A 26,406-nucleotide genomic window follows, 5' to 3' on the forward strand; every position below is an offset into this window, starting at 1 on the left:
ACTTTGTATCCCTCATATACCTGTGTTTCCTTTTGATTTTGGCAGTTACCTAAACAGTACATATTCTGTACCATTACATTGACTATTAATGGGTCCTGTGTTTTGTTGTCAATAACATTACATCCTGTTCTTTGTTGTCTAACATTACATCACATCCTGTTTCTTTGTTGTCTAACATTACATTACATCCTGTTCTTTGTTGTCTAACATTACATCACATCCTGTTCTTTGTTGTCTAACATTACATTACATACTGTTCTTTGTTGTCTAACATTACATCACATCCTGTTCTTTGTTGTCTAACATTACATCCTGTTCTTTGTTGTCTAACATTACATCACATCCTGTTCTTTGTTGTCTAACATTACATCACATCCTGTTCTTTGTTGTCTAACATTACATCACATACTGTTCTTTGTTGTCTAACATTACATCACATCCTGTTCTTTGTTGTCTAACATTACATCACATCCTGTTCTTTGTTGTCTAACATTACATACTGTTCTTTGTTGTCTAACATTACATCCTGTTCTTTGTTGTCAAAAACACATCCTGTTTTTCATTGTTGTCAATAACATTACATCACATCCTGTTCTTTGTTGTCTAACATTACATCCTGTTCTTTGTTGTCAAAAACACATCCTGTTTTTCATTGTTGTCAATAACATGACATCACATCCTGTTCTTTGATGGTTGTGAATAACCTTGTTTGTATTTTTATTGTCCATTTTAGATTACGTTTTTAACCTGTGTGTAGTTTTTGGTTCATCGTCATTTCGTAAAGGTTTAACCAATTCCATTGTTTAGTCAAACTAAAGTGCTGACACTGGGCCATATTCAGTTGCCAAACTTTCTTGAACATTGCAGATAGAACTGCCATGAATAGAGCTGCCATGAATAGAGCTGATATGAATCCTTATTCTACATCTGAAGTATGTTTGATCTACACAGGCTATTTCTATCTGAACGTTCCAAAACATTGTGTCATGCTGAAAGCGATCTGGCTATTGTTGTTTATTTTGGTGCTTTAACATGTGGAGAACACTGTTTACAGGGGTAGAATGTTTTCCTATTGGCTGTGTGTCCGTTCAGGTCACATTGCTCTGGTTGCTGATTGGTCCATTTGAGCATGGTTGTCATGACCATCTGCGGTCCAACCAGAATGTTCCACTGGGGTTGTGTTCAAATACAGGGCTGCGTTCAGTATGAATTTAATGTAACGCTCGATGAAACGGTGCTTTTACTGAACGACCAGTTGAGAAAAGGACAGCGGTTGAAGGTTCAAAATGTACAGCTGCCCTTTTTTAAAATACTTAACATATTGCTTCAAGTCACACTCACCAAATGAAGCAAATGTACCTTAGTCTGTACAAGAAAGTTTTGGGAAAAGGTGTCGTTCAGTACAAACCGTTCCGAAATGTAGCAAACGTTCAATCGAACTGAACGCACCCCAAGAATACAGAAGGTCAGTTCCCTTTGTTTTGAAGTTTTTATTTTTATCCTGTTTATTCATTTAACCTTGAATATCAATGTATTTATTATCATTTTTTACCTTTTTATTTTTTTTTTTGGAATTTAGTGTTTTCATTTTAATGAATCATGATTGTTTTAATGAAATGATTGCAATGCATATTGGGTATTTTGGAAAGAATGGCTGTTTTTTGAATTGTGTTTGTTCATGTTGTCATTGGTGCAAATTACAAATGCAATACTGTATGTAAGCCTACCGTCCTTGTTACTAATTAACATTTGGAAAATAAAATGTAACTGGACAATGTTTTGTCGTATTTACTAAATTTAGTGTTTTTTTATTTAGGATATCAGCGTGGTCTAGAAAATAATGTAATTTAGGCTGAGAATTGTTTTAAATATTATTAGTTATATTATGTATTATTCTAGGAGAACGGGAGGTCTGATCTAGAGCAGTTGTTGTAAGAATGGGAAGACTGGTATTAGAGGCGGCAGGTACCCTAGTGGTTAGAGTGTAGGGGCGGCAGGTAGCCTAGTGGTTAGAGTGTAGGGGCGGCAGGTATCCTAGTGGTTAGAGTGTAGAGGTGGTAGGTAGCCTAGTGGTTAGAGTGTAGAGGTGGTAGGTAGCCTAGTGGTTAGAGTGTAGAGGTGGTAGGTAGCCTAGTGGTTAGAGTGTAGAGGTGGCAGGTAGCCTAGTGGTTAGAGTGTAGAAGCGGCAGGTAGCCTAGTGGTTAGAGTGTAGAGGTGGAAGGTAGTCTAGTGGTTAGAGTGTAGAGGTGGTAGGTAGCCTAGTGGTTAGAGTGTAGGGGCGGCAGGTATCCTAGTGGTTAGAGTGTAGAGGTGGTAGGTAGCCTAGTGGTTAGAGTGTAGAGGTGGTAGGTAGCCTAGTGGTTAGAGTGTAGAGGTGGTAGGTAGCCTAGTGGTTAGAGTGTAGAGGTGGTAGGTAGCCTAGTGGTTAGAGTGTAGAGGTGGCAGGTAGCCTAGTGGTTAGAGTGTAGGGGCGGCAGGTACCCTAGTGGTTAGAGTGTAGAGGTGGCAGGTAGCCTAGTGGTTAGAGTGTAGGGGCGGCAGGTATCCTAGTGGTTAGAGTGTAGAGGTGGTAGGTAGCCTAGTGGTTAGAGTGTAGAGGTGGTAGGTAGCCTAGTGGTTAGAGTGTAGAGGTGGTAGGTAGCCTAGTGGTTAGAGTGTAGAGGTGGCAGGTAGCCTAGTGGTTAGAGTGTAGAAGCGGCAGGTAGCCTAGTGGTTAGAGTGTAGAGGTGGAAGGTAGTCTAGTGGTTAGAGTGTAGAGGCGGCAGGTAGCCTAGTGGTTAGAGTGTAGAGGCGGCAGGTAGCCTAGTGGTTAGAGTGTAGAGGCGGCAGGTAGCCTAGTGGTTAGAGTGTAGAGGCGGCAGGTAGCCTAGTGGTTAGAGTGTAGAGGCGGCAGGTAGCCTAGTGGTTAGAGTGTAGAGGCGGCAGGTAGCCTAGTGGTTAGAGTGTAGAGGCGGTAGGTAGCCTAGTGGTTAGAGTGTAGAGGTGGCAGGTAGCCTAGTGGTTAGAGTGTAGAGGCGGCAGGGAGCCTAGTGGTTAGAGTGTAGAGGCGCCAGGTAGCCTAGTGGTTAGAGTGTAGAGGCGCCAGGGAGCCTAGTGGTTAGAGTGTAGAGGCGCCAGGTAGCCTAGTGGTTAGAGTGTAGAGGCGCCAGGTAGCCTAGTGGTTAGAGTGTAGAGGCGCCAGGTAGCCTAGTGGTTAGAGTGTAGGGGAGGCAGGTAGCCTAGTGGTTAGAGTGTAGAGGCGCCAGGTAGCCTAGTGGTTAGAGTGTAGAGGCGGCAGGTAGCCTAGTGGTTAGAGTGTAGAGGCGGCAGGTAGCCTAGTGGTTAGAGTGTAGAGGTGGCAGGTAGCCTAGTGGTTAGAGTGTAGAGGCGGTAGGTAGCCTAGTGGTTAGAGTGTAGAGGTGGCAGGTAGCCTAGTGGTTAGAGTGTAGAGGCGGCAGGGAGCCTAGTGGTTAGAGTGTAGAGGCGCCAGGTAGCCTAGTGGTTAGAGTGTAGAGGCGCCAGGGAGCCTAGTGGTTAGAGTGTAGAGGCGCCAGGTAGCCTAGTGGTTAGAGTGTAGAGGCGCCAGGTAGCCTAGTGGTTAGAGTGTAGAGGCGCCAGGTAGCCTAGTGGTTAGAGTGTAGGGGAGGCAGGTAGCCTAGTGGTTAGAGTGTAGAGGCGCCAGGTAGCCTAGTGGTTAGAGTGTAGAGGTGGCAGGTAGCCTAGTGGTTAGAGTGTAGGGGAGGCAGGTAGCCTAGTGGTTAGAGTGTAGAGGCGCCAGGTAGCCTAGTGGTTAGAGTGTAGAGGTGGCAGGTAGCCTAGTGGTTAGAGTGTAGGGGAGGCAGGTAGCCTAGTGGTTAGAGTGTAGAGGCGCCAGGTAGCCTAGTGGTTAGAGTGTAGAGGCGCCAGGTAGCCTAGTGGTTAGAGTGTAGAGGCGCCAGGGAGCCTAGTGGTTAGAGTGTAGAGGCGCCAGGTAGCCTAGTGGTTAGAGTGTAGAGGCGCCAGGTAGCCTAGTGGTTAGAGTGTAGAGGCGCCAGGTAGCCTAGTGGTTAGAGTGTAGGGGAGGCAGGTAGCCTAGTGGTTAGAGTGTAGAGGCGCCAGGTAGCCTAGTGGTTAGAGTGTAGAGGCGGCAGGTAGCCTAGTGGTTAGAGTGTAGAGGCGGCAGGTAGCCTAGTGGTTAGAGTGTAGAGGTGGCAGGTAGCCTAGTGGTTAGAGTGTAGAGGCGGTAGGTAGCCTAGTGGTTAGAGTGTAGAGGTGGCAGGTAGCCTAGTGGTTAGAGTGTAGAGGCGGCAGGGAGCCTAGTGGTTAGAGTGTAGAGGCGCCAGGTAGCCTAGTGGTTAGAGTGTAGAGGCGCCAGGGAGCCTAGTGGTTAGAGTGTAGAGGCGCCAGGTAGCCTAGTGGTTAGAGTGTAGAGGCGCCAGGTAGCCTAGTGGTTAGAGTGTAGAGGCGCCAGGTAGCCTAGTGGTTAGAGTGTAGGGGAGGCAGGTAGCCTAGTGGTTAGAGTGTAGAGGCGCCAGGTAGCCTAGTGGTTAGAGTGTAGAGGTGGCAGGTAGCCTAGTGGTTAGAGTGTAGGGGAGGCAGGTAGCCTAGTGGTTAGAGTGTAGAGGCGCCAGGTAGCCTAGTGGTTAGAGTGTAGAGGTGGCAGGTAGCCTAGTGGTTAGAGTGTAGGGGAGGCAGGTAGCCTAGTGGTTAGAGTGTAGAGGCGCCAGGTAGCCTAGTGGTTAGAGTGTAGAGGCGGCAGGGAGCCTAGTGGTTAGAGTGTAGAGGCGGCAGGGAGCCTAGTGGTTAGAGTGTAGAGGTGGCAGGTAGCCTAGTGGTTAGAGTGTAGAGGCGGCAGGGAGCCTAGTGGTTAGAGTGTAGAGGCGCCAGGTAGCCTAGTGGTTAGAGTGTAGAGGCAGTAGGTAGCCTAGTGGTTAGAGTGTAGAGGCGCCAGGTAGCCTAGTGGTTAGAGCGTTGGACTAGTAAACGGAAAGTTGCAAGCTCGAATCCCAGAGCTGACATGGTAAAAATCTGTCGTTCTACCCCTGAACAAGGCAGTTAACCCACTGTTCCTAGGCTGTCATTGAAAATAAGAATTTGTTCTTAACTGACTTGCATAGTTAAAGGTAAAATAAATTACAGAGTGAAGCAAGAGGAAAGGGCAGTACACTAGGGCTGCACAATTAATTGAATTTTCATCAATGTGCAATAGTGACGTGCAATATCCATATCGCAAGAAGCTGCGATTTTTTTTATTTTACCGTCATGAATGTAACATTCAAATGTAATAATCTGAAGTCAATCTTCCAACTTCTGTCTGTAGCGTCCGAACAGTTTGGGCTACACACTAACTTGACCCCTCGGTGGAAAGGTTAGACTCATGAACACCGTACGTGTTTCGCTCTAGTAGGCCCATCAGACTCCTCTGAAGGTCCCCCGGTACCAGTTGGGAAAAATAAATAAATTGAAGTACAATATATAGTGCGTTCGGAAAGTATTCAAGGCTTTCTTTACAGCCTTATTCTAAAATGGATTAAATTATTTATTTTTCTCTCATCAATCTCACTAGTCTTTAATGAACAAAGCGAAAACAGGTTTTTAGAAATGTTTGCAAATGTATTCAAAATAAATATAAAAACTACCTTATTTACATAAGTATTCAGAACCTTTGATATGAGACTTGAAATTGAGCTCAGGGGCATCCTGTTTCCATTGATCATCCTTGAGATGTTTCAACAACTTGATTGGAGTCTAACTGTGGTAAATTCAATTGATTGGACATGATTTGGAAAGAAACACACCTGTCTATATAAGGTCCCACAGTTGACAGTGCATCAGAGCAAAAACCAAACCATGAGGACAAAGGAATTGTCTGTAGAGCTCAGAGACAGGACTGTGTTGAGGCACAGATCTGGGGAAGGCTACCAAAACATTTCTGCAGCATTGAAGGTCCCCCAAGAACACAGTGCCCTCCATCATTCTTAAATGGAAGAAGTTTTGAACCACCCACAGTCTTCCTAGAGCTGGGCACCCAGCCAAAACTGAGCAATCGGGGGAGAAGACCAAGAATCTGATGGTCACTCTGACAGAGCTCCAGAGTTCCTCTGTGGAGATGGGAGAACCTTCCAGAAGGACAACCATCTCTGCAACACTACACCAGTCAGGCCTTTATGGTAGAGTGGCCAGGCGGAAGCCACTCCTCAGTAAAAGGCACATGACAGCCCACTTGGAATAAGGCTGTAATGTAACAAAATGTGGAAAAGTAAAGGGGTCTGAATACTTTCCGAATGCACTGCATATGGAGACTGTTTACTGTAAAAATAAATAAAATACAAATGTTTCTTATATTTCTCAGATATAGGACAGACAATTCAGAACAAATTTCCTTTAGATTTTTTATCTGTTCCATGTAGTGAATCTGTTGTTGAATGCGTTTGTATGGGCTAATAGCAGTAAGGCCCAAAATACATTTTCATCATTTAATTTTTTTTTATTTATATACTTCAGGAGTCTTAAAATTCTATATCAAATAACCAAATTATCCATATTATGACCCTCTTAAAATAATTCCATGTGTTTGCTTAGTACCCCACGACACACACATTTAAATGTTAACACATTCTGAGAACAAACCGGTTTCTTTGCCAGACGGCTTGTAGGAAGTCTGAGGACAGGTGAGCTGAGTACACCTGTAATTAGGCAACACTCAGCAGTTACTAGTGTACTAATATGGTCTGCTCTGTGTAACATCCACACCTGTCTTTTCCTACTACTACTGACTTTGCTGATAGCTGCTTTATTGAGGAACATTTCTACCTTCTATGACTGTGACGTGATTCGAGTCAATGTGCAGGGGTACAGGTTAGTCGAGGTAATTTGTACATGTAATCATAGATAATGTAAATGGTCATTTGATTAGTTGTTCAGCAGTCTTATGGCTTGGCGGTAGAAGCTGTTAAGGAGCCTTTTGGACCTAGACTTAGCGCTCCTGTACCGCTTGCCGTGCCTAGAAGACCAGCATCCCGGGAGTCGCCTCTTCACTGTTGACGTTGAAACTGGTGTTTTGCGGGTACTATTTAATGAAGCTGATAGTTGAGGACTTGTGAGGCATCTGTTTCTCAAACTAGACACTCTAATGTACTTGTCCTCTTGCTCAGTTGTGCACCGGGGCCTCCCACTCTTTCTATTCTGGTTAGAGCCAGTTTGCGCTGTTCTGTGAAGGAAGTAGTACACAGCGTTGTACAAGATCTTCAGTTTCTTGGCAATTTCTCGCATGGAATAGCCTTCATTACTCAGAACAAGAATAGACTGACGAGTTTCAGAAGAAAGTTATTTGTTTCTGGCCATTTTGATCAATTAGCCTTTTAAAACGCTAAACTTGGATTAGCTAAAACAACAATATCTACAACGCCTATGTAGATATTCCATTAAAAAAATCTGCCGTTTCCAGCTACAATAGTCATTTACAACATTAACTATGATCAATTTGATGTTATTTTAATGGACAAAAGAAAATAGCAGTTCTCTCTAAAACAAGGACATTTCTAAGTGACCCAAACTTTTGAACGGTAGTGTATATCTTATACCACACAAACAAAACACCCAGACAACCATGTCTGTGTTGTGTCTTTAACATTTAATACATACCTCTGTAATCATATAATCTGAACAAAATACAAAACAAACTATTTTAAATGTATACTGTATATTATACAGGATCTTTGTAAAAGTCATGTCATATTTCTGGTGATTTTATTTCAGTGTTGGCTGAAGCACTAGGTCATGCATTGGAGAGTCAGTAAGACTTATTTTAGTCCAAGCACTAGGTCATGCATTGGAGACAGTCAGTAAGACTTATTTTAGTCCAAGCACTAGGTCATGCATTGGAGACAGTCAGTAAGACTTATTTTAGTCCAAGCACTAGGTCATGCATTGGAGAGTCAGTAAGACCTATTTTAGTCCAAGCACTAGGTCATGCATTGGAGGGAGTCAGTAAGAATATCACTCAAGGTAGGAGATTACTAAGGCAAATACAATATTCTCTGAATAGTTTGAGACAGTACTAATCAGTAACATGAGTTAAGTGTTGGACAGAGTATTTATTCACACCCCGATAGCTGGGGCGGCAGTGTAGCCTAGTGGTTAAAGCGTTGGACTAGTAACCGAAAGGTTGCAAGTTTGAATCCCCGAGCTGACAAGATACAAATCTGTCATTCTGCCCCTGAACAAGGCAGTTAACCCACTGTTCCCCGGTAGGCCGTCATTGAAAATAAGAATTTGTTCTTAACTGACTTGCCTAGTAAAATAAAAAACACCCGTTCCAATATATATATTTTTTTATTTAACCTTTACTTAACTAGGCAAGTCAGTTAAGAAAAAAATATTATTTACAATGATGGCCTACACCGGCCAAACCCGGACGACGCTGGGCCAATTGTGCACCGCCCAATGGGACTCCCAATCACGGCCGGTTGTGATACAGCCTGGAATCAAACCAGGGTCTGTAGTGACACCTCTAGCACTGAGTTGCAGTGCCTCGGGAGCGGCAGATGGGGTGCGGTGGATTGAGATGCAGCCCATGCACAGAGTATATGATTTATTCACACAAACAGAGGAAATTAGAACAGGTTTGGCCATCCGTCATAGTGGAGAGCTACTGGGCGTGCAGGCTTTTGCTCCAGCCCTATACCCTATATCCTGAGGAGGAGCTGATTAATAGAATCAGGTGTGTTCTGAGTAGGGCTGGAACAAAACCCTGCAGGAGGGTATAGGTCTCCAGGAAGAGGGTTGACCACCCGAGAGTTAGAACATAACTGTATGTGGGTGAAACTTTTTCAACATGCCCTTGTTAACTGGCGATGTGCTTCTCATTTACCACAAAGAAAGCCTTCTGAACAGTGAAAGGCTATCTTAAGGCCATCAAACTGTTAAATAGCCATCACTAGCCGGTCACTAGCCATCACTAGCCGGTCACTAGCCATCACTAGCCGGTCACTAGCCATCACTAGCCATCACTAGCCGGTCACTAGCCGGTTACGTAACCCTGCACCTTAGAAGCTGTTGCCCTATATACACAGACATGGAATCACTGGCCACTTTAATAATGGAACACTAGTCACTTTAATCATGTTTAAATAATGTTTACATACTGCTTTACTCATCTCATATGTATATACTGTATTCTATTCTACTGTATTTTAATCAATGCCACTCTGACATTGCTCAATCTAATATTTATATATTTCTTAATTCCATTATTTTACTTTTAGATGTGTGTGTATTGTTGTGAATTGTTAGATATTACAGCACTGTTGCAGCTAGGAACACAAGCATTTCGCTACACCCTCAATAACATCTGCTAAACATGTGTATGTGACCAATATAATGTGATTTGATTTGATATGAAAGACAGATCAAATACAAATACTGGCAAACCCCCATGGAGAAAGTGCTTTCATCAGCCACAACAACAATAAGGAATTAATATACACTTTTAGAATATGATATAGGATAGTAAGAATTGAATATACAGAGTTATATTTATATTATTCCTTTGAAATTAATTGTCTTTGTGTAATGTCCAACAACAACAATGTACAACAGTATATTTCAGTAAAATAGTCTGGATGTGGATGTTTCCCCCTACCACTAGAGGGCGCTGATGAGCAGTGTTTCAGTGCTACAGTGTCACAAGGCCTGCGTTCCAATAATCTCTCCTTTCTCCAGAAGTGTGCACTTGTTCACTTCCCTTTATTGGGGAGATTCTCAATTTGTTTCGTTAACTCCTCCTTCCTCGTCCTGGAGAGTAAACGTGGAAACAAATGTGCTTGTTTTGATATGACGTTAACACTTTATTTGGCTCTACAGACTACCAATAACATTTTAAATAACTATCTACTAACCCTAGCTCTAACCGTAACCTTAGCAAGCAGTTTCTTATCAACAGATCCGGACTATCCAAATCAAATGTAACCGAAATGAGACTCTCCTTGTCCACTGGCGCGTCATCAGGCAAATAACATTTACAGAGGAGGAATCCAAAATATATGTGTAAAGTGGTAGAAATAAATGTTAAACGATGAGTAGCATGTTTTTAAATGTCTGCTTGCTTTTCTTCTCCTCTGACAAAACAACAGCAGATTCAAAGTGGGTGTGGTATATATTACAACTCTTCCACAAAGGACTATCCTAGGTAAAAGGAGGCTATCGAAGAGGGGAGGACACTCAGGGAGGATACTCTGGCAGGGGAGAACACTAGGGGGGGTACTCTGGCAGGGGAGGACAATCGGGGAGAGAGGATACTCTGGGAGGTGAGGATACTCTGGGAGGGGAGGATACTCTGGGAGGGGAGGACACTCTGGGAGGGGAGGATACTCTGGGAGGATACTCTGGGAGGGGAGGACACTCTGGGAGGATACTCTGGCAGGGGAGGATACTCTGGCAGGGGAGGATACTCTGGGAGGGGCAGATACTCTGGGAGGATACTCTGGGAGGGGAGGATACTCTGGGAGGATACTCTGGAAGGGGAGGACACTCTGGGAGGGGAGGATACTCTGGGAGGATACGCTGGGAGGGGAGGACACTCTGGGAGGGGAGGATACTCTGGGAGGGGAGGATACTCTGGGAGGATACTCTGGGAGGGGAGGACACTCTGGGAGGATACTCTGGGAGGATACTCTGGGGGGGAGGATACTCTGGGAGGGGAGGTTACTCTGGGAGGATACTCTGGAAGGGGAGGATACTCTGGGAGGGGAGGATACTCTGGGAGGGGAGGATACTCTGGGAGGGGAGGACACTCTGGAAGGGGAGGAGAGGATACTCTGGGAGGGGAGGATACTCTGGGAGGGGAGGACACTCTGGGAGGGGAGGATACTCTGGGAGGGGAGGATACTCTGGGAGGATACTCTGGGAGAGGGGGGATACTCTGGGAGTTGAGGATACTCTGGGAGGACACTCTGGGAGGGGGAGATACTCTGGGAGGTGGTATACTCTGGGAGGGGGGATACTCTGAGAGGGGAGGATACTCTGGGAGGACACTCTGGGAGGAGAGGACACTCTGGGAGGGGCGGATACTCTGGGATGGGAGGATACTCTGGGAGAGGGGAGGACACTCTGGGAGAGGGGAGGACACTCTGGAAGGGGAGGATACTCTGGGAAGGGAGGATACTCTGGGAGGGGAGGATACTCTGGGAGAGGGGAGGACACTCTGTAAGGGGAGGATACTCTTGGAGGGGAGGATACTCTGGGAGGGGAGGATACTATGGGAGGGGAGGACACTCTGGGAGGATACTCTGGGAGAGGGGAGGACACTCTGGAAGGGGAGGATACTCTGGGAGGGGAGGATACTCTGGGAGGGGAGGATACTCTGAGAGGGGAGGATACTCTGGGAGGGGAGGACACTCTGGGAGGGGAGGATACTCTGGGAGGGGAGGATACTCTGGGAGGGAGACTACTCTGGGAGGGGAGGATACTCTGGGAGGATACTCTGGGAGGGGAGGATACTCTGGGGGGGGAGGATACTCTGGGAGGGGAGGATACTCTGGGAGGGAGTATACTCTGGGAGGGGAGGATACTCTGGGAGGGGAGACTACTCTGGGAGGGGAGGATACTCTGGGAGGATACTCTGGGAGGGGAGGATACTCTGGGAGGGGAGGATACTCTGGGAGGATACTCTGGGAGGGGAGGATACTCTGGGAGAGGAGGATACTCTGGGAGGATACTCTGGGAGGGGAGGATACTCTGGGAGGATACTCTGGGAGGGGAGGATACTCTGGGAGGGGAGGATACTCTGGGAGGATACTCTGGGAGGGGAGGATACTCTGGGAGGGGAGGATACTCTGGGAGGGGAGGACACTCTGGGAGGGGAGGATACTCTGGGAGGGGAGGATACTCTGGGAGGGGAGGATACTCTGGGAGGGGAGACTACTCTGGGAGGGGAGGATACTCTGGGAGGATACTCTGGGAGGGGAGGATACTCTGGGGGGGAGGATACTCTGGGAGGGGAGGACACTCTGGGAGGGGAGGATACTCTGGGAGGGGAGTATACTCTGGGAGGGGAGGATACTCTGGGAGGGGAGACTACTCTGGGAGGGAGGGATACTCTGGGAGGATACTCTGGGAGGGGAGGATACTCTGGGAGGATACTCTGGGAGGGGAGGATACTCTGGGAGAGGAGGATACTCTGGGAGGATACTCTGGGAGGGGAGGATACTCTGGGAGGATACTCTGGGAGGGGAGGATACTCTGGGAGGATACTCTGGGAGGGGAGGATACTCTGGGAGGATACTCTGGGAGGGGAGGACACTCTGGGAGGATACTCTGGGAGGGGAGGATACTCTGGGAGGATACTCTGGGAGGGGAGGACACTCTGGGAGGATACTCTGGGCGTGGAGGATACTCTGGGAGGATACTCTGGGAGATGAGGATACTCTGGGAGGATACTCTGGGAGGGGAGGACACTCTGGGAGGATACTCTGGGAGGGGAGGTTACTCTGGGAGGACACTCTGGGAGGGGAGGATACTCTGGGAGGGGAGGATACTCTGGGAGGAGGGGATACTCTGGGAGGGGAGGACACTCTGGGAGGATACTCTGGGAGGATACTCTTGGAGGGGAGGATACTCTGGGAGGATACTCTGGGAGGGGAGGATACTCTGGGAGGATACTCTGGGAGGGGAGGACACTCTGGGAGGATACTCTGGGAGGGGAGGATACTCTGGGAGGATACTCTGGGAGGGGAGGATACTCTGGGAGGATACTCTGGGAGGGGAGGATACTCTGGGAGGATACTCTGGGAGGGGAGGACACTCTGGGAGGATACTCTGGGAGGGGAGGTTACTCTGGGAGGACACTCTGGGAGGGGAGGATACTCTGGGAGGGGAGGATACTCTGGGAGGATACTCTGGGAGGGGAGGACACTCTGGGAGGATACTCTGGGAGGATCCTCTTGGAGGGGAGGATACTCTGGGAGGATACTCTGGGAGGGGAGGATACTCTGGGAGGATACTCTGGGAGGGGAGGACACTCTGGGAGGATACTCTGGGAGGATACTCTGGGAGGGGAGGATACTCTGGGAGGATACTCTGGGAGGGGAGGACACTCTGGGAGGATACTCTGGGAGCGGAGGATACTCTGGGTGGGGAGGACACTCTTCCATTCCCCTACAAACTAATTGACACTTTCCTCGACCACTCGGTTTCCGGGTCACGGAGGAGAGGACAGAAGAGTCGAAGAGAGGAAGGTATTTTTAGCCAATATAAATGCATTGAATAAGATATGCATACATGGCAAAATAACTAGTCAAAAAAAGAAATCCAAAAGCATAAGGTCTTGACGTCTATATCTGATACAGTAAATGTTTATTTTTATTACCCATATTTCCCCCATAATCTTGGGCCCTGAAGTACTTCTATAGCAAAACAACCAACATGTTTGTGTTCGTGAGAGTCTCATATCAGTGTGTAACCCAAACTGTTCGGACGCTACACACAGAGCTTGGCAGATCAGCGGTACCGACTTCAGACGAGTCGTTGACACTTGTGGGGGGGGGGGGTCATAGAGCAAAATGGAGAACACCAACGCATTTGTGAGAGTCTCAGCTTTCCGTGCAGACCACTCTATTAAAAGGACATGACTGGTACAGTATATGGAAGCTCACTTTAGCCCGAACAAGTGCACACTTCAGGAAGAAAAAGGAATTATTGGGAACCACCAAAGGCCAGGAAGAGGAGGACATCAAACAGCATCAAATTAGATTTAAAAACATATTTTTTTGTTTTGTTAAAAGATAAAATCATGTAGAAAGGGAACAATCTAAAAAAAAAAAAAGTCCTTTGTTTAATTTAGAAAAAAAAACATAAATAGAAATGTGTATAACTTTGTGCTCTTGATATTTGCAATTCACACAGTTCAACCTCACATACTGTATCTCGTGAAGTGGTTGATCTCTTCTACATAGCGTAACTAGACAGTGCATTGATCTGCAATCTATAGTTTAACACGTACAGGGAGAAAGAAAGTATTCAGATACCTCTACACACAACAAAAAAATGATTCATTATGTACATCTATATAAGGTTATAGATCGCACAAAATGGTGGATGTAACGCTCCTTTAGATGTATTGGTAAAAGATGACTGACTACAACCCAAGGGGATAACACGCTAAATAGATTTCACTTGTTTCCAACGTGGTCCCCGATGGAATAGATACAAACAGGGTATGGAGCATGGACATATTAACACTGTTTCATAGAGTATGGACGTATTAACACTGTTTCATAGAGTATGAAGGTATTAACTCTGTTTCCTGGAGTATGGACATATTAACTTTCCTGTTGTCAAGTATTTATCTGATTCACCTATGATAAAGTCGTATTTTCCATTCCACTCTAGCCTCCTAAAGGAGAGTTCAGTTCTCCCTTGTCTGGCTGGAGAGTTTGGCAGAATGGAATGTGCAGAAAGTGGCATTACGGGGAACAAGGTAAAGCTGCAGGGGAGAGTCCCAACTGGAAGTCCCTCTACTGTAGGTAGTAGTATAAGAACTGTGGTTCGGTCTGTCCAACTCTCCGTCCATCCATCCATCCATCCATCCATCCATCCATCCATTCATCATACTGTAGGAAGCAGTAGGCCTTGAAGCAGTTATTCTGTCGGTTCATGTGTCCACCTCTCTGTCCCTCCAGCTGTCCACCCCTCCTACCATCCATCCTTCAAACCTTTGAAGAGTCAGCCATGGCTACATGCCCCTCTCTCTCTCCCTCCATCCCGATCCTTCCTTCCATCTCCCTATCATTGTAGGTAGCGGTAGATCTTAAAGCAGTGGTTTCCAGAATCGGCAACAGCCACGTGTCCATCAGAGGTGAGGGTCAGACCCTGGGGGCCGTAGAGAGGGTCAGCTGATGTGTTGATATAGGACAGGAAGGAACCAGCGCTGTCAAATACCTGGGGAAAGAAAAAGGGGGTTTCAAATCAAATCCGATTTGAATTCACATGCGCGGAATACAACAGGTGTAGTAGACCTTAGTGAAATGCCCTTAACCAACAATGAAGTTAAGAAAAATACCTAAAAAAAAAAGAAATAAAAGTAACAAGTAATTAAAGAGCAGCAGTAAAATAACAATAGCGAGGCTATATACAGGGGGGTACCGGTACAGAGTCAATGTGGAGGCTATATACAGGGGGGTACCGGTACAGAGTCAATGTGGAGGCTATATACAGGGGGGTACCAGTACAGAGTCAATGTGGAGGCTATATACAGGTGGTACCAGTACAGAGTCAATGTGGAGGCTATATACAGGGGGGTACCGGTACAGAGTCAATGTGGAGGCTATATACAGGGGGGTACGGTACAGAGTCAATGTGGAGGCTATATACAGGGGGGTACGGTACAGAGTCAATGTGGAGGCTATATACAGGTGGTACCAGTACAGAGTCAATGTGGAGGCTATATACAGGGGGGTACCGGTACAGAGTCAATGTGGAGGCTATATACAGGGGGGTACGGTACAGAGTCAATGTGGAGGCTATATACAGGGGGGTACGGTACAGAGTCAATGTGGAGGCTATATACAGGGGGGTACCGGTATAGAGTCAATGTGCGGGGGCACCGGTTAATCGAGGTAATTGAGGTAGTATGTACATGTAGATAGAGTTATTAAAGTGACTATGCATAGATAATAACAGAGAGTAGCAGCAGCGTAAAAGAGGGGGGGCAATGCAAATAGTCTGGGTAGCTATTTAATTAGCTGTTCAGGAGTCTTATGGCTTGGGGGTAGAAGCTGTTTAGAAGCCTCTTGGACCTAGACTTGGCGCTCCGGTACCGCTTGCCGTGCGTTAGCAGAAAGAACAGTTTATGACTAGTGTGGCTGGAGTCTTGTTTCAGTTGTAGTTTTTGGGTTCAATTCTGTTCTTACAGCCTTTTTTTCCCCATCTGAATTTGTATTGTATTGTAAATGGATCTGAACTCCCAGGCTCCCGCTTGGGAAAACAACGTTTTAGCCCTTAGATTAGGAGGATGTTTCCTCTTCAACAGCTCAGACACGAGGCGTATGTGGCAGGGACTCTAGACAATCACAGATTATAAAGGGAGAGACAGCCACATCGTGGACAACTACGCAAAACACCTTTTTTTGCTCGCTTAGAGGAAAACACAGAGCTGCCGACGCAGGCCACTGCCAACGCGAGTAAGACATTTAAGCGGGTTAACACTTGCAAGGCTGCCGGCCCAGAAGGCATCCCAAGCCGTGTTCTCAGAGTATATGCAGACCAGCTGGCCGTTTACGGACATATTAAATCTCTCCCTATCCCAGTCTGTTGTCCCCACTTGCTTCAAGATGTTCACCATTGATCCTGTAACCAGGAAATGAAGGTAACTGAACTAAATGACTATCGCCCTGTTTTATTGTTAGGTATTACTGCACTGTTGGAGCTAGAAACACAAGCACTTAGTTAGGTATTACTGCACTGTTGGAGCTAGAAACACAAGCATTTAGTTAGGTATTACTGCACTGTTGGAGCTAGAAACACAAGCATTTAGTTAGGTATTACTGCACTGTTGGAGCTAGAAACACAAGCACTTAGTTAGGTATTACTGCACTGTTGGAGCTAGAAACACAAGCATTTAGTTAGGTATTACTGCACTGTTGGAGCTAGAAACACAAGCATTTAGTTAGGTATTACTGCACTGTTGGAGCTAGAAACACAAGCATTTAGTTAGGTATTACTGCACTGTTGGAGCTAGAAACACAAGCATTTAGTTAGGTATTACTGCACTGTTGGAGCTAGAAACACAAGCATTTAGTTAGGTATTACTGCACTGTTGGAGCTAGAAACACAAGCATTTAGTTAGATATTACTGCACTGTTGGAGCCAGAAACACAAGCATTTAGTTAGGTATTACTGCACTGTTGGAGCCAGAAACACAAGCATTTAGTTAGGTATTACTGCACTGTTGGAGCTAGAAACACAAGCATTTAGTTAGGTATTACTGCACTGTTGGAGCTAGAAACACAAGCATTTAGTTAGGTATTACTGCACTGTTGGAGCTAGAAACACAAGCATTTAGTTAGGTATTACTGCACTGTTGGAGCCAGAAATATAAGCATTTCGCTGCACCTACAATAACTTCTGCAAAATATGTGTACGTGACCAATAACATTTGATTTGATTTTGATTTGATTTCTTGGGCTGAGGGTGACTGATTTTAAGTCGCAGGCAGAGTTACCTCATCATGACAGGCAGCGTGAGTCCAAGAAATACACTCGGATAGCTAATCTTGAATCCAGGTGAAATGCTTTTTATTTTATTTGTGTCATAGAGAGCAATAGAGATCACAACGTTACATCTGTCCCATTATTGTGTCTGTTAGAGAACGGGCAGCGCCATTGAGGTAGTCACCATTTTTAAGCAGTCACTTTTCTTCTACTACTTCTATGAGTTGGTAAACAAACTGAACGTGTGCATACTGCCCCCTGGAGGGTGTTGTTGGAACAGGTGTAAAGCCAACGTTGTAACTGCCACCTGGAGTGATGGAATGTTTCCTCATGAGTATAATTCACTGACTGATTCCTCCTGATGACCTGGAATGAATTATGTTGTCCTTCCTTAAACCATAGGAAGTTCCACCCAATTTGACTACTTCAAAATGTTGAAAGTCCTCAATGGTGCTGCCCATGCTAAAACAAGCTTTTGGGCACTAGAGTCCTCTATGCATCGCCATTGTTTGGGTGCATCTTATGCCTGAGATGTTAGGTTACATGTAGGGTGAAACAACGAGTTATCTCCCAAATTAGGAGCTGTGGGTGTGGCCTCCCCTGTATTAGGTGCTGTGGGTGTGACCTCACCTGTATTAGGTGCTGTGGGTGTGACCTCACCTGTATGCGACTGTTGCCCCAGTCGGCCACGATGATGTTCCCATTTGTGTCCACGGCAACTCCGGTGGGGGCATTGAACTGGCCGTTCCCCTCGCCATGGGAACCAAACTTAAACAGGAACTCACCGTCCGCACTGTACACCTGGGGACAGGAAGTAGACACACACACACCTCTGTGATGTCACACCTGTGGAGGGGGTGAATTGAAAGGATCATTTACTTGTAGAATATGCAGGGTAGACATCTTGTTAAGGGCAGAGATTCAGTAGAATATGCAGGGTAGACATCTTGTTAAGGGCAGAGATTCAGTAGCATATGCAACGTAGAGATGCAGAAGGTTCAGGTTCATAAGTGTCCATCATTATTTACAGTGCTCAAAGTTATTTATAGCCGGCAAAGTTATTTACAAAATACACTTAGACAAAAGACTTACTTGATTCAATACAAAACAACAAAACAATCCTCAATCCTGCGTGCGTAATGGGTCCGCGGTCAAACGACCACCCCTCATCACTGTAAAACGCTCCCTAAAACACTTCAGTGAGCAGGCCTTTCTAATCGACCTGGCCCGGGTATCCTGGAAGGATATTGACCTCATCCCGTCAGTAGAGGATGCCTGGTTATTCTTTAAAAGTGCTTTCCTCTCCATCTTAAATAAGCATGCCCCATTCAAAAAATGTAGAAATAAGAACAGATATGGCCCTTGGTTCACCCCAGATTTGACTGCCCTTGGCCAGCACAAAAAACATCCTGTGGCGTTCTGCAGTAGCATCGTATAGCCCCCACGATTTGCAACATTTCAGGTAAGTCTGTTAGGAAAGCTAAGACCAGCTTTTTCAAACAGAAATTTGCTTCCTGTTGCACTAATTCCAAAAAGTTTTGGGACACTGTAAAGTCCATGGAGAATAAGAGCACCTCCTCCCAGCTGCCCACTGCACTGAGGATAGGAAACACTGTCACCACCGATAAATCTACGATAATCAATAATTTCAATAAGGTTTTGTCTACGGCTGGCCATGCTTTCCACCTGGTTACCCCCCCAGCCAACATCTCAGCATCCCCTGCAGCAACTTGCCCAACTTGTTAACCTGGAAGAAAATGGGGGCGGGTCATGCTTTTTAAAAATTCCAGTCATGGGGAGGGTTTTGTATTTATTTATTTTTAGTCCAGGGGAGGGTCATGTCATTTACAATCGAATAAATATCATATTGCATTGAATTAGTATCTTATTGGGCACGTCTTGATGCTGCCCCTCATCCCTGAATCTCTGCTGGGCGCGCAATATCAAGTACGCCTAGTGTGGTCGCTATCAAATGATCCTTAACCTATACTATAGGCTACAAGCCTAAGATGAATTTTGGCCCATTCCTCCTGACAGAGCTGGTGTAACTGAGTCAGGTTTGTAGGCCTCCTTGCTCGCACACGCTTTTTCAGTTCTGCCCACAAATGTTCTATAGGATTGAGGTCAGGGCTTTGTGATGGCCACTCCAATACCTTGACTTTGTTGTCCTTAAGCCATTTTGCCACAACTTCGGAAGTATGCTTGGGGTCATTGTCCATTTGGAAGACCCATTTGCGACCAAGCTTTAACTTCCTGATTGATGTCTTGAGATGTTGCTTCAATATATCCACATACTTTTCCTGCCTCATGATGCCATCTATTTTGTGAAGTGCACCAGTCCCTCCTGCAGCAAAGCACCCCCAGAACATGATGCTGCCACCCCCGTGCTTCACGGTTGGGATGGTGTTCTTCGGCTTGCAAGCCTCCCCCTTATTTCTCCAAACATAACAATGGTCATTATGGTCAAAGAGTGCTATTTTTGTTTCATCAGACCAGAGGACATTTCTCCAAAAAGTATGATCTTTGTCCCCATGTGCATTTGCAAACCGTAGTCTGGCTTTTTTTATGGCGGTTTTGGAGCAGTGGCTTCTTCCTTGATGAGCGGCCTTTCAGGTTATGTCGATATTGGACTCGTTTTACTGTGTATATAGATACTTTTGTACCTGTTTCCTCCAGCATCTTCACAAGGTCATTTGCGGTTGTTCTGAGATTGATTTGCACTTTTCACACCAATGTACATTCATCTCTAGGAGACAGAACGCGTCTCCTTCCTGAGAGGTTTGACGGCTGCGTGGTCCCATGGTGTTTCTACTTGCGTACTATTGTTTGTACAGATGAACGTGGTACCTTCAGGCGTTTGGAAATTGCTCCCAAGGATGAACCAGACTTGTGGAGGTCTACAATTATTTTTCTGAGGTCTTGGCTGATTTCTTTTGATTTTCCTATGATGTCAAGCAAAGAGGCACTGAGTTTGAAGGTAGGCCTTGAAATACATCCACAGGTACACCTCCAATTGACTCAAATGATGTCAATTAGCCTATCAGAAGCTTCTAAAGCCATGACATAATTTTCTGGAATTTTCCAAGCTGTTTAAAGGCACAGTCAACTTAGTGTATGTACACTTCTGACCCACTGGAATTGTGATACAGTGAATTATAAGTGAAATAATCTGTCTGTAAACAATTGTTGGAAAAATTACTTGTGTCATGCACAAAGTAGATGTCCTAACCGACTTGCCAAAACTATAGTTTGTTAACAAGAAATTTGTGGAGTGGTTGAAAAACGAGTTTTAATGACTCGAACCTAAGTGTATGTAAACTTCCGACTTCAACTGTATATTAACTAGGCTACACTGCAATGGATAGCCTATCCCAATCATGAGCCCTGGCCTGCCCTGCTCTTGCTGATGTAAACCCTTTTTGTGCTGCCTAAGGAGGCGAGTCTAAGGCTTCTTCCAAAAATATTGTTTTTATCTGTAGGGAAAAAAAGCGATAATCTGTGCGCGCAGAGATGGAGAGCTTGAAGATGAGGAGGACTGGAGGTAAAGTTGCTACTGCTATAACTGATTTGAATAAAAACAATATGTTTCATTGCCCATAATGAAGCTAGTTATGAGAGATATTTACCTCACAATAAGCCATATTCGAGTCATTTACAATCATAACCCACACGCGGAGATGGACAGCGCACGGGCAAAAGGCCTAATTCATTTAAAACAGTCTTCATTTTAACTCGACTTTAGGCTGTTATCAACAAGAGGGCTTTGTGTTGGAGCCATATTTCTTCCTATTCAACAAATAAGAGGTAGTCCTACGTGTTTGACGCTAGCGCTCTATTTTCAGCTGGCATTAAAGCGGTCATAGGCACTTTTGTTGGCAATTTCGACCTGTTAAAGCCAGCGGTCTGCTATTTTCAAACTGTTGCGCAATGATTGTTAATTTTCCATTTCTTGCGCTCAGATGGGAGTGGTGTGTAACACTTGTCGTTAGGAATGGACCAAGGCGCAGCGGGAATGTGAATACTCATACTTTTAATAAACTCAAGTAAGGCATCCACAGAAAAAACAATAAACATGACAGGAACAGTCTTGCAGGCACACAAAACGCAATGCAAGAACAACTACCCACAACCCCAAAGAAAAACACACACTACTATATAGGACTCCCAATCAAAGGCAACTCAACACACCTGCCTTCAATTGGGAGTCCAATCACCAATCACCAACACAACACTTAACACACAAAAAACCTGCCACGTCCTGACCAAAACTAATACAATTGCTCCCTCTGCTGGTCAGGACGTGACATAGTGGAAATATTTGAGGTGTGTCCTTAAAAACATGACACAAAGTGGTAATTTCAGGCAGCGCTGATAGGGATATTTAAGACCAACCAAAAGTTGGTTTTAACGGTAATGCAGTTGGTTATGGCATGACTTTTGACAGAAACTCATCCTATCCAGCCATGACGCACGCTACCCATATGGACATGGAACAAGACTAGCCTAATGTACTTTAGGTGCCTGTATACTTCATATTTCGAAAACATACAGTACCAGTCAAAAGTTTGGACACACCTACTCATTCAAGGATTTTTCTTTATTTGTACTATTTTCTAAATTGTAGAATAATAGTGAAGACATCAACACATATGGAATCATGTAGTAACCAAAAAAGTGTTAAACAAATACATTTAGGTTTTAGATTCTTCACAGTAGCTGACAGCTTTGCACACTCTTGGCATTCTCTCAACCAGCTTCATGAGGTAGTCACCTGAAATGCATTTCAATTATCATGTTTGTCTTGTTAAATGTTAATTTGTAGGGGTATATTAAGGGGGTATGTGAGGGTATATTGAGGGGGTATTGTGAGGGTATATGGAGGGGGTATGTGAGGGTATATTGAGGGGGTACGTGAGGGTATTGTGGCTTTTGCTAAATAAAATGTCTAAAAGAATAAGCCTACCCTTTGTTAGGTTAAGATTTAGAAAACAAAACGTATGGACCTGATTATATGAAGTGAACTATAATGACGCTTTAGTCCGCAATGCTTTATGCTAGAAACACGCAGTAAAACGCCATGGGAAAGATGTGAGTATGACACATATGGGCATATCTTTTAGTTTATCACCGTGACATTCGGAGGCTGTACTTATGTAGCCAAGGAGACAAAAACATTTTACGTTGGTAAGTAATGTGTGATTCTGTCACTATCAAATTGACGTTCAACATGTCAACAGGCTATTAAACAACATACTAACTCTAAATAAGTCAGGAGAAAGCCAGGTAGCCGAAGAAGGAACAAAAATTATTATTATTAATTTGGGTCGGCAGGTAGCCTAGTGGTTAGAGCGTTGGGCCAGTAACCTAAAGGTTGCTGGATCGAATCCCCGAGCTGACAAGGTAAAAATCTGTCGTTCTGCCCCTGAACAAGGCAGTTAACCAACTGTTCCCCGGTAGGCCGTCGTTGTAAATAATAATTTGTTCTTAACTGACTTGCCTAGTTAAATAAAAAAATATACATATTTCAAGGCTGTTTAAGAAATCAAATGTGAGACACCCTGGCAGGGGTGTTCAACATGCCATTTTGCATTTGAGCTGTATTAAATGAAATTGTAAAAAAAAACTATTACTTAGAATTAAATAGTAATGAAACAAAAAATTCCTTATTAGTCTATACAGTCATTCTGCCTTTGAAATCCCTTTTATAACCACGAGTTTGGCCAGTCTTTGGTTTGAGGATCATGCGGTGAGCCCTAGTTTAATTTAGCCTAGCAGATGTTCTTCTATTTCCATGTCCAACACAAATCTATTTTGTAACAACAATATCATTGAATAAAATAGTAATGAAACAAAAAATTCCTTATTAGTCTATACAGTCATTCTGCCTTTGAAATCCCTTTTATAACCACGAGTTTGGCCAGTCTTTGGTTTGAGGATCATGCGGTGAGCCCTAGTTTAATTTAGCCTAGCAGATGTTCTTCTATTTCCATGTCCAACACAAATCTATTTTGTAACAACAATATCATGAACAATATCATTGAATAAAATAAAACTTGAAAATTATAGTTTCCCAAAATTAAAAAAGTTACAAGTGCATATAGGCCTACGTGATGATATGCGTCTGCTGTGTTAAAACAAATGCTTTTCCCTCTAATTCATTGATGACCAGATATTTCAGTTGTAACTGGTTCTGTTGCACTCAATTTTTACAGTTCTATATTTACTTTTACAGTTCTATACTTACTTTTACAGTTCTATACTTTTTTACTTACTTTTACAGTTCTATACTATAGCCTGTATAGAAATCAAAATGTCTCTGTTGCTTCAGCATGCTCTCATTGGTCATCATGCTCTGTTGTGGATATAAAAAAGATTCTACTTGTCTCCAGTCATGTAAAATGATGTAGAATTGCATGAAATGCATTTATGAAAGGCTCTTTTTTTTTCTCAGACCGCAAATAAGATGATAGACTCATGCAGTGCTTTTATTATAATGAAGATATTTTCACTCCTAACCTTGTCCACGGTAGTCTGCAAATCCACAACCTTCTGGCTACTTTGCCATGTAATGCTGACAAAACGAAATATGCTGAAAAAACAGTCTCTGCATATTTAAGGCTCTGGTACCTCTGGTACCTCTAGTAATACCTCTACAGCTTCGCTGTGGCTCAGTTGGTAGAGCATGGTGTTTGCAACGCCAGTGTTGTGGGTTCGATTCCCACAGGGGGCCAGTACAAAAAAAAAAATGTGTGAAATGAAATGTATCTCTGGATAAGAGCGTCTGCTAAAATGTAAATGTAAAATGTCTGTCTTAGGAGTGAGGGTAAGTGGTAAGCATGTTCTCTACTATCCACTTTAATTTTCATTTCAGAGAGGCCTGATTTTCTTCAGGTATCCCAGGTATCCCTCATTATAAATGATGTACAGTCCCTAACAAAGAACTATAAACCGTAGCTTACTGTTAACAAGTAACTATGAACTGTAGCTAACTGCTAACAAGTAACTATGAACTGTAGCTTACTGCTAACAAGTAACTATAAACTGTAGCTAACTGCTAACAAGTAACTATGAACTGTAGCTAACTGTTAACAAAGAACTATAAACTGTAGCTAACTGCTAACAAGTAACTATAAACTGTAGCTAACTGCTAACAAGTAACTATGAACTGTAGCTAACTGCTAACAAATAACTATGAACTGTAGCTAACTGCTAACAAGTAACTATGAACTGTAGCTAACTGCTAACAAGTAACTATAAACTGTAGCTAACTGCTAACAAGTAACTATGAACTGTAGCTAACTGCTAACAAGTAACTATGAACTGTAGCTAACTGCTAACAAGTAACTATGAACTGTAGCTAACTGCTAACAAGTAACTATAAACTGTAGCTAACTGCTAACAAGTAACTATGAACTGTAGCTAACTGTTAACAAAGGAGCAAAAGGATAATATAGTCATGGACGATGTAATGCTTTAAGAAAGAAATGGCAAATGCATATGGGAAATAGAACACTCTTTTAATATAATGACAGATTAGACTGTGTGTGCGTTGGAGTGGGCATCCACTTCATCACACAACTATATATTTTCAAATGAATAAAGCATTTTTTCATTTTATTCCCACTTTCCTTGATCACAGCATAAAGGTTTGACTTACCTTTACAGAATGATTGTGGAAATCTGTGACAATGATTTCATTCTTGTTGTTCACCGCAACAAAGTGTGGACCTGGGGGAGAGAGAGAGAGAGAGAGAGAGAGAGAGAGAGAGAGAGAGAGAGACAAAGAGATAGAGAGAGACAGAAAGAACGTGATTCATGTTAGCATGACTAATGTCCTCTAAAATACTGGTTTGATTTTTTTAGGTTTAATTTATTTGCACCAAAGAAAATAAGTAATAAACAACAATAGAAAAAAAAACTACAAATAAAAAAAACAGTGTGAAGGTAGGCTTTTATATAAGCCACACCACAAGAAAAGTACAAAAATAAAAAAAGGTTTGTTAAAACAGATAACAAAACCTACTAATTATAAATGTACAAATGAACCGATCAGAGTGATTACATAAATTTGATCCAGAGATCGATAGAGATCTCTAGATGGTTATAACTGGTTTTAGCATGGAGATTGTCATTGAAGGCTTCTAGCATTTTAAAGTAATCAACTGGGTGGGGATTCCTATGGGTTGGGAGCAATCAGCCAATTATCAGAAAGGATTGTATTCTTTAAATTGGGTTGCCTATGGTTGGTAAACGGCTTAAAGCTTTATCACTGCCATCTAGAGGCCACAATAGATGAATGACACAAGAGTTGGTTCAGGACTCCAACACTACAGGTGGTGGTAGATCACCAATATTAGCTTTACACTTTTTTTCCAGACACAAAAGAAGAAGACAATTGACTACTTTAAAATTGAGATGCCATGATGGCACAGATACAAAGATAAGATCTCTATCTATCTCTATGGTTTAATCACTCATTTTCAGTGCTACCGATTTTCATTTAATTCATTGTTCAGGTGTTTTGAAATGTCTAGGGATGTAATATTTAAGAGCAAACAATTCAAAAATGGGTTAGTATATAATCAATTTCATAAAATTCCAGCTCATTCATCTTATGCATACTGTACATTACAGAGCATTACGTTAAACACAGTTCAAACAACAATGAGTGTAATGATCATGATATTACGATGACATATGTATCAATCTGTTATGTTTTACATATATCAGGCACAGAGTGATCTGGGAAGATTTCAGATACAATTTCCAGGGCACACAACATCAGGGCAGGAGATGCAGGTTAGACAGAATAGTGCACTCTGGGTAAGGGGCGGGGCAACACACCGATACTTACTGAACACTGGACCAGATCTATTTAAATGTGCACCACTTTTTTCTAGAACAGAAACAAAGGGAGAAAAAAAGAACAAGAAACAGACAAACGAAAAGGTAGAGTCAGAGATGAAAGACTAAACAACTAGAAGAACAGAGATGATCTGCAGGAAGAACCAGGGTCCTGGCGGCCATCTTGGCTCCTCCAGGTGTGTCAGATTATGTCAATCTGAACATGGGTCGTGTTCGGGAGAAACATTTCACAACGATCAGATACTAATGGGTCGTGTAGAACAGTATGCACCAAGCGTCTCAAAGTAGGAGTGCTGATCTAAGATCAGTTTTGCCTTTTTTACGTCCAGATGATTGAGATTACATGGACAGGGAGGACCTGGGCCCATATCCACAA

The 26,406-nt window shown here is 43.8% G+C and overlaps 1 protein-coding gene across 4 annotated transcripts in view; it reads right to left on the reverse strand.

The window, feature by feature from the left end:
• Positions 1 to 13,844: 13,844 nt before the first annotated feature.
• Positions 13,845 to 26,406, reverse strand: part of trim3b (tripartite motif containing 3b) — a 103,471-nt gene continuing 90,909 nt past the window's right edge. For 3 of the 4 annotated variants that reach the window (XM_029770359.1, XM_029770361.1, XM_029770360.1), the window contains 4 exons: positions 26,020 to 26,061; positions 24,823 to 24,893; positions 17,826 to 17,966; positions 13,845 to 14,895 (listed from right to left, as the gene is read on the reverse strand). In XM_029770359.1, coding sequence (XP_029626219.1) covers positions 14,743 to 14,895; positions 17,826 to 17,966; positions 24,823 to 24,893; positions 26,020 to 26,061 — 407 coding nt within the window. In that variant the 3' untranslated portion in view covers positions 13,845 to 14,742. The remainder of the gene's footprint in view (positions 14,896 to 17,825; positions 17,967 to 24,822; positions 24,894 to 26,019; positions 26,062 to 26,406) is intronic. The other variant, XM_029770363.1, reaches the window with a different exon arrangement.

The sequence above is a fragment of the Salmo trutta genome, chromosome 12 (genome assembly GCF_901001165.1).
Source record: "Salmo trutta chromosome 12, fSalTru1.1, whole genome shotgun sequence".
Lineage (NCBI taxonomy): Eukaryota > Metazoa > Chordata > Actinopteri > Salmoniformes > Salmonidae > Salmo > Salmo trutta.